Source organism: Triturus cristatus, chromosome 1_2, assembly GCF_964204655.1.
Source record: "Triturus cristatus chromosome 1_2, aTriCri1.1, whole genome shotgun sequence".
Lineage (NCBI taxonomy): Eukaryota > Metazoa > Chordata > Amphibia > Caudata > Salamandridae > Triturus > Triturus cristatus.
This window is the reverse complement of record NC_140580.1, coordinates 733949716-733966229: the sequence shown is the minus strand read 5'-3', so window position 1 is coordinate 733966229 and position 16514 is coordinate 733949716. Positions and strand designations below refer to the sequence as shown.

The following is a 16514-nucleotide window of genomic DNA, read 5'->3' as shown; positions in this document are numbered from 1 at the left end:
ATTCTTTCCCTGGGATACGGCAGATTGACTCAGGTTTATAAAAATATTCTGGTTTTCCTAAATCAGTCATAAAATCCCTTATTTATCTTATCCATTCTATCTCTAGAGAATGTTCTAACTTCAGGGCGTCCTGCAGCACCATCTGATTAAGTTTGTTGTTTTGTGTCTTCCAGATATGGTGCCATAGGATTACTGGCTGGATTTTTATGATGTCAGATATATAGGGAACTCCTAGCTCGGCATGACAAATGTAGGTGGAAGTGGAACAGGGCACAACTAATAGATACCTAAGAAACGCGTTTTCCACTTTCTGTATCACAGATACGTTACAGTGGCCCCATATCCCTGCCCCATATAATGCTGCATTTAGCCTTATAAATCTTTATTAATTCGGTTGGGGGTGAATGAAAAGTATACAGGAGAGAAAAGTGTAAGGAGAAGCAGAGAAAGAAAATGAGAAAGTGAGAATTAAGAAAGGAACAGAGGAGAACAAAAAGAAGGGGCAAGAGAAAAATAGAAAGGAAAAAATCAAGAAAGGGGATTAAAATCCAAAGAGGGAAATAGAGAGGAGAGAAATAAAGAAAGATGAAGCATGGCAGAGAAAGAAAGAAACGTAAGGAACAAAAACAAAGAAATAGAAAGAAGAAAGAAAGACATTAAAATATAGTGGTGCTCTCAATAATGCATCTCTTTATGTAAGCATTGAAGCAATATTTTTAAGGGTGTTTTTAAGAAATATTTTCAAACAATGTTCGCTGATGCATTTATTTGTGTTCAGGCGACTTGGCTGGTAGCATCAGTACACTTGCTTATTTAACAAGATGATGGGCTGCATGGTGTTTCTACACTGCCAGCCCAGACTCCGAGAACTGGGCGCACAATCTTGTAAAGTGCATCATTGGCAGACAGGAAGACAGTTCAATACTCCCGAATTCCAGGAAGTTAACTACTGCAAGACAGCTCGTAAGGTACTGGTAGTGAGGCAATGGAGAAACCTGTCTCAATAAATAAAAAGTCATTTCTTTTACATAATAACCTTGCATACCCTCTCCCTTGAATGCTGCTTCACAATTAAAATTTTTAACATGCAATAGCGTATTACCAGTTTGTGGTTTCTTGTATATTTTCTATATATTGTCCCCTCACCGATACTTAACTTCAAACCAAACTACTTGATTTCCATTCTGCTGATCTTGCCAATAAGTTATCATTTTACATGATTCACATTTAAGAAATTAATTTTGATCTTTTTTTATACTGCTGTCCCAGATTACAACTACTCATCAATGAACCTTAACAAAAAGAATCACCTTTTCTAGTCAGCACACAAACCCCCTGCGTGTCCCACCATCCCATTATCAAATCAGCATAGCTGGGGCAATGCATGTGGCCATCACCGTCCCCCTTGGCTGCGGCAGAGTACGTTCCTAGTACTTATCACTCTTCATCTAGTACATTCTGACCCTATTTGATTACTAGTAATAAAATGTAGGCGGCTGCAGACAACATATACTAAGATTTTTTTTTTAAGCAAATACATTGTTTCACAACTAAAAGTCTCTCCCATAATCTCTGGGGGGAGGGGGAGGTTTGTGTTTGTGTGTGTGTGTGTTGCAGAAATACTTTACACATTGCCTCTTTAGATAAGCCTGACTGCTCTGTGCCAATCTACCAGAGGGTGAGCACAGGCTATCTTTTAGTGTGTATTTACCTTACCCTGACTGCAGTTGTGGTTCCTGCCTGGCCTGGGTGCATACGTCAACCAATCAGGAATCCCAGCTCTAACAATCAGTCACTGCTGTCCGGCAGCTGCTATTTTAATTAGCATTAATCTTCCGAATGATTGGTTTTAATGCTTTTTAGTCATTCTTTATGATGAAATGTTTTATTAAGTCACCGCTGTCACAATGCTGCTGCATTAATTATCGCTAGCGTTTAAACCTTAAAAAAAGTAAAAGGTGATATGAAATCCTTGTACTGTTCAGTATTTTTCTTTATTCGCTAAGTTGTTTTAATTTGAAGATCTCATTTATAGCACACAGTTGGCTGTTGGGGCAATCAATACTAATTAATGAATTGCTGTAGGTTTTTAATTGATTGCTTTTAGTGTTGTATAATGTTTCACTGTAACGATTTGTATCAGCCATAAGCAATACATTTACCCTACTGCCATTAAACATAGGACCAAAGGTCAAGGCATGAAACCCAAATGCTGAATAAGAAACGCTAAAAATATTAATAAGAATATCTATCTTCACTCTTCCAGAGCAACCTCACACACCCCAAGGAGATAGAGGATAAACAAAAGCCAACCACACATTTCAAGCACAAAATGACGGAAATCATGGAATAAGTTGCCCCAACATGCCTCAAAAGACAGAAAAGCAAAATGTCACATCTCTTGTTTATCCAAAACCTCAATGAAGAAAGAAGGAAACTCAGATTGGCCGAAAGAAGATGGAGGCAGGATCTCTCTCCCTCACAACTACTTCACCTCTGAACCATGAGAAACAACTACAAAACACTAATATGGAACGCAAAAGCATTCCAACTGGAACCCCAAGTGCAAAGACTCCTCCTACGAAGCTTGCAAAATGTTTTAATCTTTCATTAAAAGGGAAAATAAAGAAAATCGAACTCTCCGTCCCATCTGACAGAGAATCATCCTGGCCAGTGCAGATGATCCTCACAGCACCACTGGACGAAACCTGTACCACAGCAGTGACCCCTCTCCCCATCCACTCCACTAAGACCAAAATGGTGCATTATGGAATGAATTTTTAACCCTCAACAAATAATACATCAAAATGATAACAGCATCCTTGAAACCTACTGTTCACTTCATGGACCCCATTCCCTCATCACTTGTGAAAAACTTCGGGCACCTAGGGCCAGATGTACGACCCTATTTTGCATACGCAAACGAGTTTGCTACCCGTTTGCGCATGCAAAATGTGAAAGGGCTATATACAATTCCTAAATAGCGAGTCGCAATTTATTTGCGACTCGCTATTTAGGAATTGCGAGTCGCTATTAGGAAGGGACATTCCCTTCCTAATAGCAACCGCAACCCCATGTATGAATGTTTTGCGACTGCAATTGTGGTTGCAAAACACTTGCAAATTACCACCCTCTTCAAGAGGGTGGTAATGCAGTCGCAATTTGGAAGGGGTCCTTCCAAGAGCACTAAGGGCACTACCTGTCCTTAAAAAATTAAACAAACTTTTTTTTTGTTTTTAAATGCATTACGTTTTCCTTTAAGGAAAACGGGCTGCATTTTCTTTTTAAAAACTGCTTTATTTTAAAGCAGTCCCAGAGATGGTGGTCTGCTGAGCCCAGCAGGCCACCATCCCTGGGAGGGCCTGTGATTCCCAATGGGCTCACAAATTGCAAGAGGCTCATTATTATTCATGAGCCTCGCAATTTGTGACCCCATTGGGAATCGCAAACAGTGTTAAACACACTGTTGTACATGCCAAATAGCGCCTCGCAAATTGCGAGTCACAAACCAGTCGCAATTTTCAAGGCGCTATTTTGCACATCATACATCTGGCCCCTAGTCTCTCCCCTAGTGGACGAGGATCATCACTGTATCGCTCACCTAGGGTGCAGTCCCAGAATGCTTAAAGTTCGGACACCTGAAAAAGACGAACTCTGATCTGTCGGATCTAAACAACTATTGCACAGTAACAAATATACCCTTCCTGGAGAAAATTCTTGAAAAATGCATCCAAAACCAACTCTGATATCATTTTGAAAGTGTTGACTTTTTTAATGACTTCCAATTGGACTTCAGACCAGGACCCAGTACAGAAATGGATCTACTACACAGCATGGATGGGGCTCTCTGAATCATGGACTAAAACAACTCGCTAATCCTCATTCTCCTCAACCTCTCTTCAGTGTTTGACATGGTTAACCATGCCATTCTGCTGGAGAGCCTAGAGCACATGATGGGCCTCACAGGAAATGTACTCAACTGCTTTGCATCCTACCTAAGTAACCACTCACAACTTATCCAATTTGAATATTCCAGATAGCCAAGATTCAACCCTTTTTAACCTATACACAGAACCAGTGATGATGATCCTCCATCAATCAAATATCGCATACCACATGCATGCTGATTACACCCAAATTTACTGAAAGTTACCTTTGGTGAGGGCATTATCCAGCCCAATAGCAGTCCCAAAGAAGCCCAAAACTGCCTCAGCCAAAACCATCTCGAACCAAACTAAACAAAGATGGAATTCCTCATCCCCAAATAGCTCCCCACCAGTACAAGAAAGGTATAAACACCTGGACGCTTTCAACTGGTTTCTCTAGACAAAAAGCTGAACATACAAGCTCACATCAGTATCTCCACTAGTAGTGCCACTCACCAACTTGGCCTCCACCCCTCATCCAACCCTGGATCTCAAGAATGCGCTACAAGCCTTGATAGCATCCAACTTTGATTATAGATTTGCTAGCCGAACTGGAGCTTTGAAAACACACCTTATGCCACTTAGGGCAACCCTCAATGCTACGGGAAGACTGATAGCAGAAACAAAAAGCTTTGATCACAGAATTCCTTCTCTCATAGGGCTTCAATGGCTCAACATTGAAACGAGAAGTACTCTCAAAATAGCGTGTTTAACGCACAAAGCACTACACTATGGTACTCCTAAATACCTAGAAAGCAGTTTGACCATCTTAGGTGGAAGCGGATTCTTACACATCACAGATTCTGTAAGATTTGAACCGCTGAGATTCAACAAAAAAGTACATACACTTGCACCTTTTGCAGAACACCTCCCAACATAGGGAACTCCCTTCCGCTCGAGCTACGCATGAACCCATCAGCTGTTACTTTTACGGAAGGAAGTCAAAATTATCCTGATTAACTTCTCTATATAAGGGACACCCGCTAATGCTGAGCTCATTGCCCCTTCAAGGCATATTCTAGCCTATAGGCATCCCAGAGATAATTTTTGGTCACTGCCCCCAAATCTAGAACCCCCACCAAGCACTCTGATTCAGCTTTATTTTGACGCACAGTTTAACCAGTGCTAAAGAATGAGACAACTATCTGAGTTTTAGGGACTATGATTCACTATTGTCCCTGCTTTCTCTCATCTTCTATTGTATCATGTTTCTTTCTGCAGTGTACGCTGCTCTGATACTCTCTCTTGGGCCATGTTTGCGCTTTATACTACTCATAAATAAATAGATAAATATATGAAGCATTTATGTTTCAATATTTAACGATTCAAGCTTGTGGTGGCTTAGTTAAATTCCGACTCTGCTGGGACTAGGTTGAAAATGATGTTAGATCAATTGTAATGTGCTCTTTATGTTGCTTTCTGTGAGAAACTAGGCTGTTGGTTGACTGGGGTCTGAGGCCTGGTCAAGCAGTAACCACAATCCTTGTCTAGGTAAAGCACAATCAAAACCATTCTAGGTAAATTAAATGTGCCAATTGGGTAAAAGCCAATGTTATCATGTTGAGAGGAGAGAGCACAAACACTTTAGCACTGGTTAGCAGTGGTAAAGTGCACAGAGTCCAGCAAAAATGAGGTCAGTAGGAAGCCAAAAATGTTTTGGGGGAGGTTGATTGGTCTAACACTTCCTCTTCTCAACTTTGTTTTTTGCTTTGTGTTTCTTTGATCTTTTCATATGTTCTTTGTCTATTTGTACGTTTCTTTGTAAGCTACATTTTGAATAAAAATATGTAAAAAAAAGAAAGGAATACTCCCACTGGACAGAGGTGGGGCATAATGAGTTCAATAGGAGGACAAAATCCAGGGAGCAGTCGCGATAGGAGAGCCAAAAAAGTGCAATGTCAGTGTTAGATGTCTATTGTTCATTACCATGTGTTGTACATAGTATCATGGGTCCCGTGCCATTGCACAGACACAGAGTGTATTTATTTAATGTTGCTCTCACGTTCTGTTCTTTACATCATTGGTGTTCTGTGGAATGGCTACCCATTCTGCAGCGCAGACGTGGGCGTATAGCTCTGATCTTGAAACACAATAAAGTCTCATGAATGCATTTATGGCCTTGAGTGATTTCTGTAACATAACATCTTCACGACAAATTGGACATTGCGAGAGCCCGCTAACTCAATTTCACGGGGAGTGGCGTGTCGGAAGAACGGAGTCTCAGAAGAATAGAAACAGAGCGAAGCGGCCTGACAGCACACGAGTGCGAAGGGACCTGAAGCGTGTACTGACACTGACACATATAGAGAGGACAGGAAGACGAAGTGAGGCAGACGTCTGTGATTTTTACCTTTTATTCTGGCAGGGCTTCACTGGCTTTTCATGCAGTATCGCATGAATCACTCGCGCATACGCATGAAGTCTCCAAGTCTCTGTGATGCTTCACTATTGTTCTGGCACTGGAAGGGTCTCGCTGGCTGTCTCTCACGTATTTCACTGATAGGATCAGATTCTTGCCTACCTGATTATCTCCAAGAATCCTCTCAGGTCGCCAGGATCTTTTTATCTGCTAAATAGTGTAGATGGGAGAAAATTCCAATCTCAACACATTATTAACCAAATCAAAATTTCCCAATTCAAAGGACCACTGACTCCGAATCTAAATTTGTAAGATTTTATTACAACCAGGAATAAATGCACATACAAACACCTCAATACAAGGTGAAGAAAATAGATGGGCACTAATACAAAGGAAATTCTACGCAAGAGTCTCATACGACTTAGAATAAAAAGGATAATCAATTCTAAAAGCATCAATAAAACAATGGGTAGTCCAATCTCTATATCTGAAACCATTAGCCTAAAAGAAAAACAGTTAGCCTTTCCCTACTCTATCTCTAAGCATTTCCCTTCCCGGGCAAGAGAATAAAAAGGTGTCAGAAGTGAAGACTTCCTAAAAAGTACATTCACTTAGTCAGAGCTCGTTCTAAGATGCTCCTTCTAGCTTCCCATCTAAACCTCAACTGCCCAACCCACGGGACACTGTCCCTCATACAAAATCCCAAAATCGTAGAACTGGCCCTTCGGCACACCTCTTCAGCCAGGTCTACTTCCAGTACTTTCCAGTGAAACCTGTACTCCATCCAACGACGGTTAGCTTGACCTTGGGTCCCAGGCACCTTCTCCGCTGAAAGTATCATCCGCACATTCCAATGTACTCCCCTGTTGGCTTCTCGTCCCATCCTAACTCCTAAAACAAAGACCTAGTCTCACTAACAAGCTAAATGTCCTTGCACCTGCAACAGAAACATGGGAACGAAAAACTTTTCTCGTCTCCAAGATTTTCTATTCTCCCAAAACCCAAAGCCTTTACTAAGGGAAATCATTTTTGGCCTACAACGTTAGCTAACATAAGAAAATGAACAGGCCTTTCTCTTTACATATATGCGATCAGGCCTTTACACTGTTAGACACATTACTAATCACACTTTAAGCATTAGTTTCATCACTCTTATATACGTGAATAAGCAAACTGCATGTGCAACTTTAACATGGCGGACGTTTAAACTAACACATTGCATTACGTAAAAATCAAACATTATGCATTTACTAAAATACATTCGCAATGATCTGCAGCATTACTTATCATGAAAAGCATTGTTACATCTCTAATCACATCTATGTTAAACAATTCTAGTGATACATTTCTATGGTACACTTAACCTACGTCGATTAATATGTGGGTGCGGACTAACGGTGAATATGATGCACCCCTATACATTTCAGAATAACGTGACGCTCTATCAGTTCCCCCCTTTGATGACAAATGTCATCACACCATCCCACAATTAATTCCCTTGGAGAAAGAACCGACCTAAACAGTACTTGTTGCCATCCTCCCCCATCAGAACCTCTCCATAGCCTTGATATTCTGAGAGCTCTTTCAATTCTGTTTCCTCTGTACCACTTGTAAGCTCTGATGAAACCCCACAAGGAGATCACACAAACCACAATAATAATGAGAGGTTTTAGCACAAACCCAAGGAATCCCTTTCCCCCAATTCACAAACCAACTTCCCACACGACCAAATCCTTTCCCAATCTTTTCCCACACACCTTCTTCAGTCAAATCTTCAATCTCTTGATGAATCGTGGTAATGTTATCTATATATCTCTCTAGGTCCTTGCTATTGTCTGGAATATATGTACAACATTCATGAACCTTCAATAATTTACAGACTCCTCCCTCTTTTGCCAATAATACATCTAAAGCAAGGCGATTCTACAAAATCATCGTCCTTATCGACAACATCTCTCCATCCACCAATATCAAAGACCTTGCTGTATTCATTGACAACTCATCAACCACAGTCGCCAGTCTTCTGATCTTCACATCATTCACAACCACACCCAATCATCGGTATCATTGCTCCAAAGATATCTCCAACCACCGTCCCTGCACTCGCATCTCTTTTTACTCTAAAATGGTATCCAGTTTCCAAAAAGCTCCAAATCTTCTGCATGATAGATGTTTGGGAAAATAATGGCCAAATAACATGTACCATACCAATTCGCAGGCAACCTCACATAGGCATTCCTTCCACACACATAATAAACAGTTGGAATCACTTGCACCGAGCCTTGCAAAAAGTTCTTAGCTGAATCTTCCATCGTGAAAGTATGATCACACGTACTTTGTCCTACTGAAACCTTTTTATGGTAGGTCTGAGGACGTCTCACACACAACTTCCCCTTTTGTGCCTGGTCCAATGCTATGGATCCATAACCCTCCTTAGATCTCTGTAATCTCTCCTCATCAGTCCAATCTACTGGACTATCTCCTGTATTTCGTGTCTCAGTTACTTTTCTATATCTATCCTCTACTTGACCTATAAACATCTTCTCTGTATCTGACAATGAGCATGTTAAATTATGCCGATGAGCATAAGCCGTATCCAGTTAAAAAGACGGTATGAAATACTTTTGAAGTCTGTCTTCTGACTTGTAATAATCGTATTTATTCAAATGCTTGTACGCTGGAACCTCAGGAAGTACTGCATCGTAATTGGAAAAGAAATACTCAAACTGACCTCTTTCATAGAAAATACTAAGCAACATACTACAAGAAATTCCATAAGTCAGTGGAAGATGATGGTATCTAATACTCTCATCTACAGAAGAAGGTAACTGCATGCACACATAGCAATCTTTCGCATCCACGTATTCGTACATCAGCTTTGCATACGCATTAAGCTTAAAATCACTTCTAGATATATCTATGTGAAATCTACGACTCTCTTCGATTAGTAAAGCTCTTTTAGCTCCTATAGTGACCTCCTATTGGCTAGAAGTGGTAGGCGTAGGTGTTCCCTGTACCTCCCCTTCCTGCTTATGTGAAACGATATCTGAGGCTACAACTATAGAAACTATCACCACCCCAATAAGTGTACCTATCACTAATTTAAACCTACGGTGAGTATTTCCAGCATCAGCCATCTTTGCAAAGTTCTCAAAGTTCTTGGTTTAACAGCAACAATTAATAGTCTCTTTCTCCTCTAGATATCGCTTGTCAACCAGTTCAAACCGCACTTCAAAAGCTGAAAATCCCCTTGCAACTTTCAGTTCCTTATTTACACAGTCCACAAAAAGACTTCCCTAGCCCTCTTTCGTCGTCTTGACGGAAAGTCCCTAAATGTATTCTTCTTCCACTCGGACCTAGGTTATCTTCTTTTTAAACTTTTATATACAACATGGTTCACCTTCAATCCAAAATAAGATCAGCTCCCAACATTTCTAAAACACATTGCAAAAGTTCAAGACGAAGCACCACTAATTCCTGATGCGGTGGTACATAACCAAAAGTTGCAAAAACCAGCGTCTCCAGAATCAGTTCACGAATCTTGCTCAGAAGTGGTGGATTCGGAATATTGAGAGTCAGTATTCCTTCAATCTCCACCCCTGGAACCAACAGCAGCACGTCTATTTTCAGATTCGGAGAATTGCTGACCAACGTCAAAGACCTCAGCCTCCCCGAGCTCAACACTCCTGGCATCCGTCACAGCATATGTCCACTCTGGTAAGGCGTACCTTTGACACAGCACTCTTGTTCTCCTGGATCTTCTCAAGCCACCTCGAGCTTGCTCTTCGTCACTCTGTTCAGATTCAGATGTTTCAGAAACTGGGGCAAGATCTCTTTCAGGTGCCAATCTCAAGTTCAGCCGTCTCTGACTCACGGGCCAAACTCTTCCCCGCTTCTGTGGCACTTCTGCTCTCCCTTTGGGTACCCTGTGCACTACTTCCTTCTTCAGCAGAATTTGACTCTACTCCACCCACAGCAACACTTTCTCTGTCTGAGTGAAATTAGGGGCTTCGATTTGGACAACCCCTTTCAGCTCAATCTAGTGCACAACCAACTGCATCAGCAACCCCCACAGCTTGGCTTGGCCTCTCAGATGGCCCTGCCGCCTCTGCGGGCATGGGAGGCATGCACCCAGTTCGGCAGTCCCCCACACTTCACTGCCGTGTTCGTGACCAGTATTACCTGGTACGGGCCACGCCAACGAACATCCAGGCAACTCTTCCTCACGTGTTTATGTACAAGTACCCAGTCTCCCGGGCACAAGTCGTGGCACAGGTCACGTGCAGCTGGAACAGTTGCTGCTTGCACCTGCTGGGACACAGAACGGACTACGTCAGCCAGTCCCTTACAGTAGTCGAGAATCAAGTCATCTGTGTTATTAATCAAAGCAGTAGCAGGTATCGCTGGTAATCGCATTGCCCTCCCCATCAGGATCTCGTGTGGTGACAATCCTGTTCTCCTATCAGGAACACTACGAAGGCTCATAAGGACCAAGGGCAGTGTGCCAGGCCATTTCAGGGATGTCGAAGAACACACTTTCGCCATCCGCGCTTTCAAAGTCCCATTAACTTGTTCCACAATCCCAGAAGCCTCTGCTCGATAACTGCAATGCAATCTCTGATCCACATTCAAGGCAGCACAGAGCAATTTCATGATCTCACTGTGGAAGTGTGTCCCTCTGTCCGACTCCAAAGAGGTCAGAAAACCGAACCTAGGGATAAGTTCCCTCAACAACAGCTTACCTACAGTGAGTGTGTTGCACCTACGTGTTGGGTAAGCCTCCACCTACCTTGAAAAGACACATACCACAAAACTTGATCTCAGGTCTGCATGCCACCAGATACCACTTGCTGCAGAGTCAAGATCCTACTGCGTTTATCTCTCCCTTGGGGGCATATACGTTTTTACGCATGTCCTTTTGTTGAGCCTCTGCAGCAAGTGTGTTCAGATGTTCATGGATGCTATTCTAATGGGCATTCTGGGTATGCAGGCCTTTCAGAATGAGGTAGTCATTTTTGCTAAGAATGAGAGAGAACATAATTTGATCCTAGAAAGAGTACTTCAAGTGTTCAACAATGTGGGTATCATTTAAGGAAAGAGAAGTGTACTTTTATGGTGAATCAATTAGACTATTTAGGGCACAGTGTATCAGAACTGGGCATCAAACCCAAATTGTCTTTGGTTCGGGCCATTCAGGACACTACTCCACCTCAGAGCAAGGATACGTTGCGTTACTTTCTGGGCTTTGTGAATATCACTTGTGTTTCATACATGGATATGCCCTTGTTAAACAACCATTGAGAAACCAGTTAAAAAGGTGCAAAAATGTGAGTGGACTAGCTGCACCAATGAAGCATTTATACATGTCATATCTCTCATTATCAGCGCACCCGTGTTGTTGGTGTTCACTGCTGGTAAACCCTGTTTTCTGATGGTGAACACCAGTCAACTTGACTTAGGCACTATAGTGCCATAATGGGTGGGCAAAAAAGAACACACAATTGCCATTGCATCACGCTCACTCGCATCTACTAAACTGAAATTTAGCACCATTGAGAGTGAGGCGTTGGCGTGCTCTTGGACTTTTGAAAAGTTGAAATCTTTCCTGTGGAGCATGCATTTTTTAAATATTTACAGACCATCTGCCTCTTATTTTTATGCTTAATGGCAATGGTACAAGCAAGGCCCCAGCCAGGTTAGTACAAATTCTTTCAAAGTTAGAATTCAATTTTTCAATCAAATACCTGTCGGGAGGTAAGAAAGCAAGGTCAGATAGTCTGTTGAGGATGCCCTTAAGTATTGATACACCGGAAGAACGAGTGGATGATGTGGAATGCATTGCGGCCCTTGTTGGTGATTGTAGTGAGGAACAGTATACCATTTCTAGCAGGATTGATTAAAAGCTTTCTATGAAGGTCCACTTCTGCAGCAAGTAGTCAGGTTTATTAAAAATAGATGGACCAATAAAAGACATTTAGAGTCAGGTTTTAAGAATTTTGTACAAGTTGCAGATGAACTTTCTCTGCTGGGGTGGTTTTTGTTAGGACATGATCTTCTGGTTCCACCTACATCCTTAAGTGAATCCTTGTTTGGGAATGCTCATGAGGGACATTTAGGAATTACAGCTATTATCCGTAAACACAAGCAATTTTACTGGTGGCCTGGCATGGATGCTTAGTTTAACAGGTGGGTTTCAGCTTGCAGCACATGTGTTGTCTCTGACATACACTGGAGAGCAGGTTAGTCTAGTCTACATATGGTTTCTCTACCCGATGGACCTTGGATTAAGCTATGACTTGATTTTGCAGGACCATTTGAGCCTTTACCAAGCAGCAAAAGATACATGATAGTCCTAGTGGACTACTTTTTGAGGTGGGTCTATTCTGATTTTGTAATCACACCGGATACTGCTTCTGTTATCACATTCTTGCAGAAAGTATTTGAGGTGGAAGGACCACAGAGAAAGATTGTCTCTGAAAATGGAACATTTTTAGAAAATGTAAACATTAAGCATTTACAGATAGCACTCTATTCTCCAACTTCTAATGGCATGGTAGAACGAGTGAGTAGGTTTTTGAAAGAGGAAATTGAAACTGCATTCTACTCATGTGTTCTAGATTAAATGTTTTTTTAAGGAAAAGATTAATGGAGTTACATTATGACTCAACATAGTACTACAGGTCAATCACCGTTCAAATAATATGTATTCCACTTAGAATCGAGCTATGTTGATGTAGAAGGAGTTCTATACTTCCTCCAATACTGTCTGTGCTTTCAGCTGGGTGTGATTCTCGCTAACTTGCCACAGGGCTATTTTTGTTGTACGTATTATATACGCAAGGAAGCTGCTTCCCCTGCCAACAAACCCATTCTGTTATATGTGGAAAGAGTATGTTCTTTCTCTGTAATGTTCATATAAGAGCGCATCTTTTATTATTACTCCCCACACTGTGCACGTGATGCGTGTTTGAGGGACATGTGCATTGCTGTTGAACATCAAAGCATTTATGAAAAAGCATCTATAAATCGTTATGTTCAGTTTTTCTTTGCCATCCCTCCATGATTACAAATATGGTTTTCTTTTGTTTTTTTATTTCCAGGGTATCCCGGAAGCGCCTATTTACACAGACATTGTAACTTTTCGAATGTCTCCACTTATCATCACTCCAAACGTTCTGGAGCCTGAAGAGGTTTTTGTTTGCAGGTAAAATGAATACTAAAGGATAGATTCGGGAGGGCTGTCGCACAACAACGTTATCCCAAAGGCCCTTGTCACAAGGCTGACATGTGTAGAATACTCAAGTCTTTGACTCACAGAGTGCACTTGCATTTTGTGGGAGCACTAGAGGGAGAGCAGCAGCCTGACACTTCAACATTCATTGGTTGTCATGGCCCATGTCAGTGGAGGGGCATGCTGACCTAAAGAGGCCCCTCGCTTCTACCCATGTCAGAAATATATTACTGCTTTAGAGATGAGGATACTTAAAAGACTCTGCAGTGTTTCTTTTTTCATTTCCACCCTAATAAAGCGTTAAAAAAAGAAAAATGCATAGCTAAGTTTACATAGTGCAGGTGGAAGTCTAAAGATGCTCTTCAAGGCTCGCAGGGGTCACATATGATCCATCTTGTCCTAAGCATGCCACTGTGGTTGGTATGCATCTGGTCATACGAGCCTTGGGTGGTATAGGGGCCATACCGAATGTTTCTATTCACTCTTTAATACGTTCATCAACCCTAAAGGACAGTACAGAATTTAGCAAATTCTGTGCTTGGGTTATTTGCATGTTGTTCAGTAACATAGGGATTGATAAACACTCTTTTTCAATTTGGCTATCTTATTTGTGTTTTTCACTTTTTTACTTATGCATGCAAAATGCTGAAAAAGTTTTTGTTATCAAACACCTTATAATTTGGGGAGCGTTCCGATGACTTTTTTGAAAATTCATAATTTACTTTGCTTGTCTATACTGCTGTCATGGAGATTGTTGCATATGCACTGTATACGCCTTATACAATTATAGTATTGGCCAGTCATTGATGTTGTATATAGATTTATAAAATGTAGAAAAATATAGAAAATGTACAATATAGAAATATTTTTGGGGTTTTCTTACGAAGGCCATTCCCTTCCGAAGCCATTGAACTAAAAAGAGTTATCTATGAACCAAAAAAAGTGGAAAAATTTGAAAATGTGTCTATGAATCTTTTATTAAATGTTAAATGTTACTGAGATCCAACCAACAAATGTATATTTAAAAAGTCCAGTGACTTTGGAGGTGACAGGAGGTTGTAGTAGTGTCTGAAACCTCCCTCTTTCGACTGGAACATTTATAGGAAAGGGGCGCGGTAGGTCAGAGATATGCTTTGTGAAGCAAATTAAGCAAACATCTGCAACGGGCAAGTGGGGATGTGGGTGGAAGCGACATTTATTGCATTTATCCGTAGCAGGAAGACAGCTCTATCACTGTGGCATCTTTTGGTCTCATTCTTGTTTCACCTGTGTGTTTCCTCTGTCCTCTCTGTTTCTCTTCAGCGTAAAAGATAACTATCTGTTTTTGAAAGAGATAAAGAGCTTAGTGAGTGAAGCTCACTACAAGATCAGCATCTGCTTCGAGTATGTGAATCGTGGGGATCGGTGGATGCAGGTAGAGAACTTTAATTCCCTTTTCGAGTACAATTTTTATTGTGTCCTGCTCTGGGAAAACTGGTACCGAACCGTTGATGACGGAAGAAAAGTTAGAAATTCACCGTAGTATTTGTATTTAAAACTTTGGAGCAAATTTCTGACTTTTAAGAAATCCACTAACAATTTTAGCCATAATCCTATAAAGATGAAACTGTTGCAGAGCCTATATACATGCTTAGGTACTCCTGCATGGAGACGTGCCAAAAACGTTTACACATCTGCTTGTGGAAGCGTGACACAAAAGTGCATTAGCAATTGAAAAACAAAAACTTTTTTTTGTTGCTTTTTTCCAACTGGGGGGAATTATTTCTCTGCATAGGATATCCTCCCTTTGCACCCTTATCCGTTTTGGTGTTGTTCCCGCCTCAATTCCCCCCAAGGCACATATTCATACCAGCTTTTGCCAAAAGCATATTTGTGAGCATTTTCATGGCGGGAATTATTGGTGACTGCTCACGAACTCACATTTGGACCCACCCAGAATCGCCCAGAAATCCTCCCCTACTACTAGACTTTCAAACATGAAATGCCACAAAGTTTTTGGAAAAGGATTTGGTCCTCTCAAATTATGTATTGGAACAGGTAAATTGTACTTAGGCGCAAAAAAATATTTAAGAGTGTGATCCACAGTCTTTCAGCTCGCTGTCCGGTGCCTTTCACAAAGGTGTCGGAGGGGTGACAAGGCACTGTTCATTAAAACCGTGTGGTCAAGTTTCATGTTAGCATTTTTGTAACAGCATATTCCTTTACTTATGTTTCAATTCTTTAGTGTTAAGTATTTACATTCAATAACTAGCAACAGCCCCATCTTACGCAGAGATACAAAAATAACTGGTAAACATCATAAGCATTAGAAATGAAAAAACACGTAGCTGATGAATTTATGCACACAAAAAAATGAACATACACTAGTGAGAGGGGGCAATGCAGACCATGGTTGCCACCCGCACAGTTCTGTCCTGGTCCATCCTATTTATTGCTCTGTATAGCGTTTCTTGTAGAAGCACAAATTGCACCTCTGGAAGTAAAATAAATGAATAAATCACTCACCCCTCTAATGACAGTACACATAACTTCCATTCTGTAAAACTGCACACGTTTTTAATTTGTGCGATTCATTTTATTGTGCAGTTCTAATATGTTTGTGAATAGATGTATGTACAGGTGGCATCATGGGGTACTGATGGATTAAAGATTAAATATTCATACTCCAATCACAGAGGAATTGTAAAGAATTGTAAAGAATTCGTTTTATTTATATAAAGTAGTGCAAAGTGCTCACAATTGTCATGTTTTTGTTATCACATTTGGTTTAGATTCCTTTACTGAACTGCCATTTATCGAGACTTTCTCTTCATAGTCTCTATTTCTCTTCGTAAACAGGATGAAATGGAGTTTGGCTACATTGAGGCTCCACACAAGAGTTTTCCTGTTGTGCTGGACTCCCCTCGAGATGGTGGACTCAAAGACTTCCCTATCAAGGAACTCCTGGTAAGCAAAGTTTGTTTTCTCTCTTTTAACTGACTGTAGTACACTTCCATAA

The 16514-nt window shown here is 41.0% G+C and overlaps 1 protein-coding gene across 1 annotated transcript in view; it reads left to right on the top strand.

Moving 5' to 3' along the window:
• LOC146867919 (protein-arginine deiminase type-2-like) overlaps positions 1 to 16514 on the top strand; it is a 692226-nt gene that overhangs the window by 389357 nt on the left and 286355 nt on the right. Inside the window, exons 8-10 of the mRNA XM_085608647.1 lie at positions 13386 to 13489; positions 14819 to 14930; positions 16355 to 16462. Of these exons, the coding sequence (XP_085464773.1) occupies positions 13386 to 13489; positions 14819 to 14930; positions 16355 to 16462 (324 nt within the window). The remainder of the gene's footprint in view (positions 1 to 13385; positions 13490 to 14818; positions 14931 to 16354; positions 16463 to 16514) is intronic.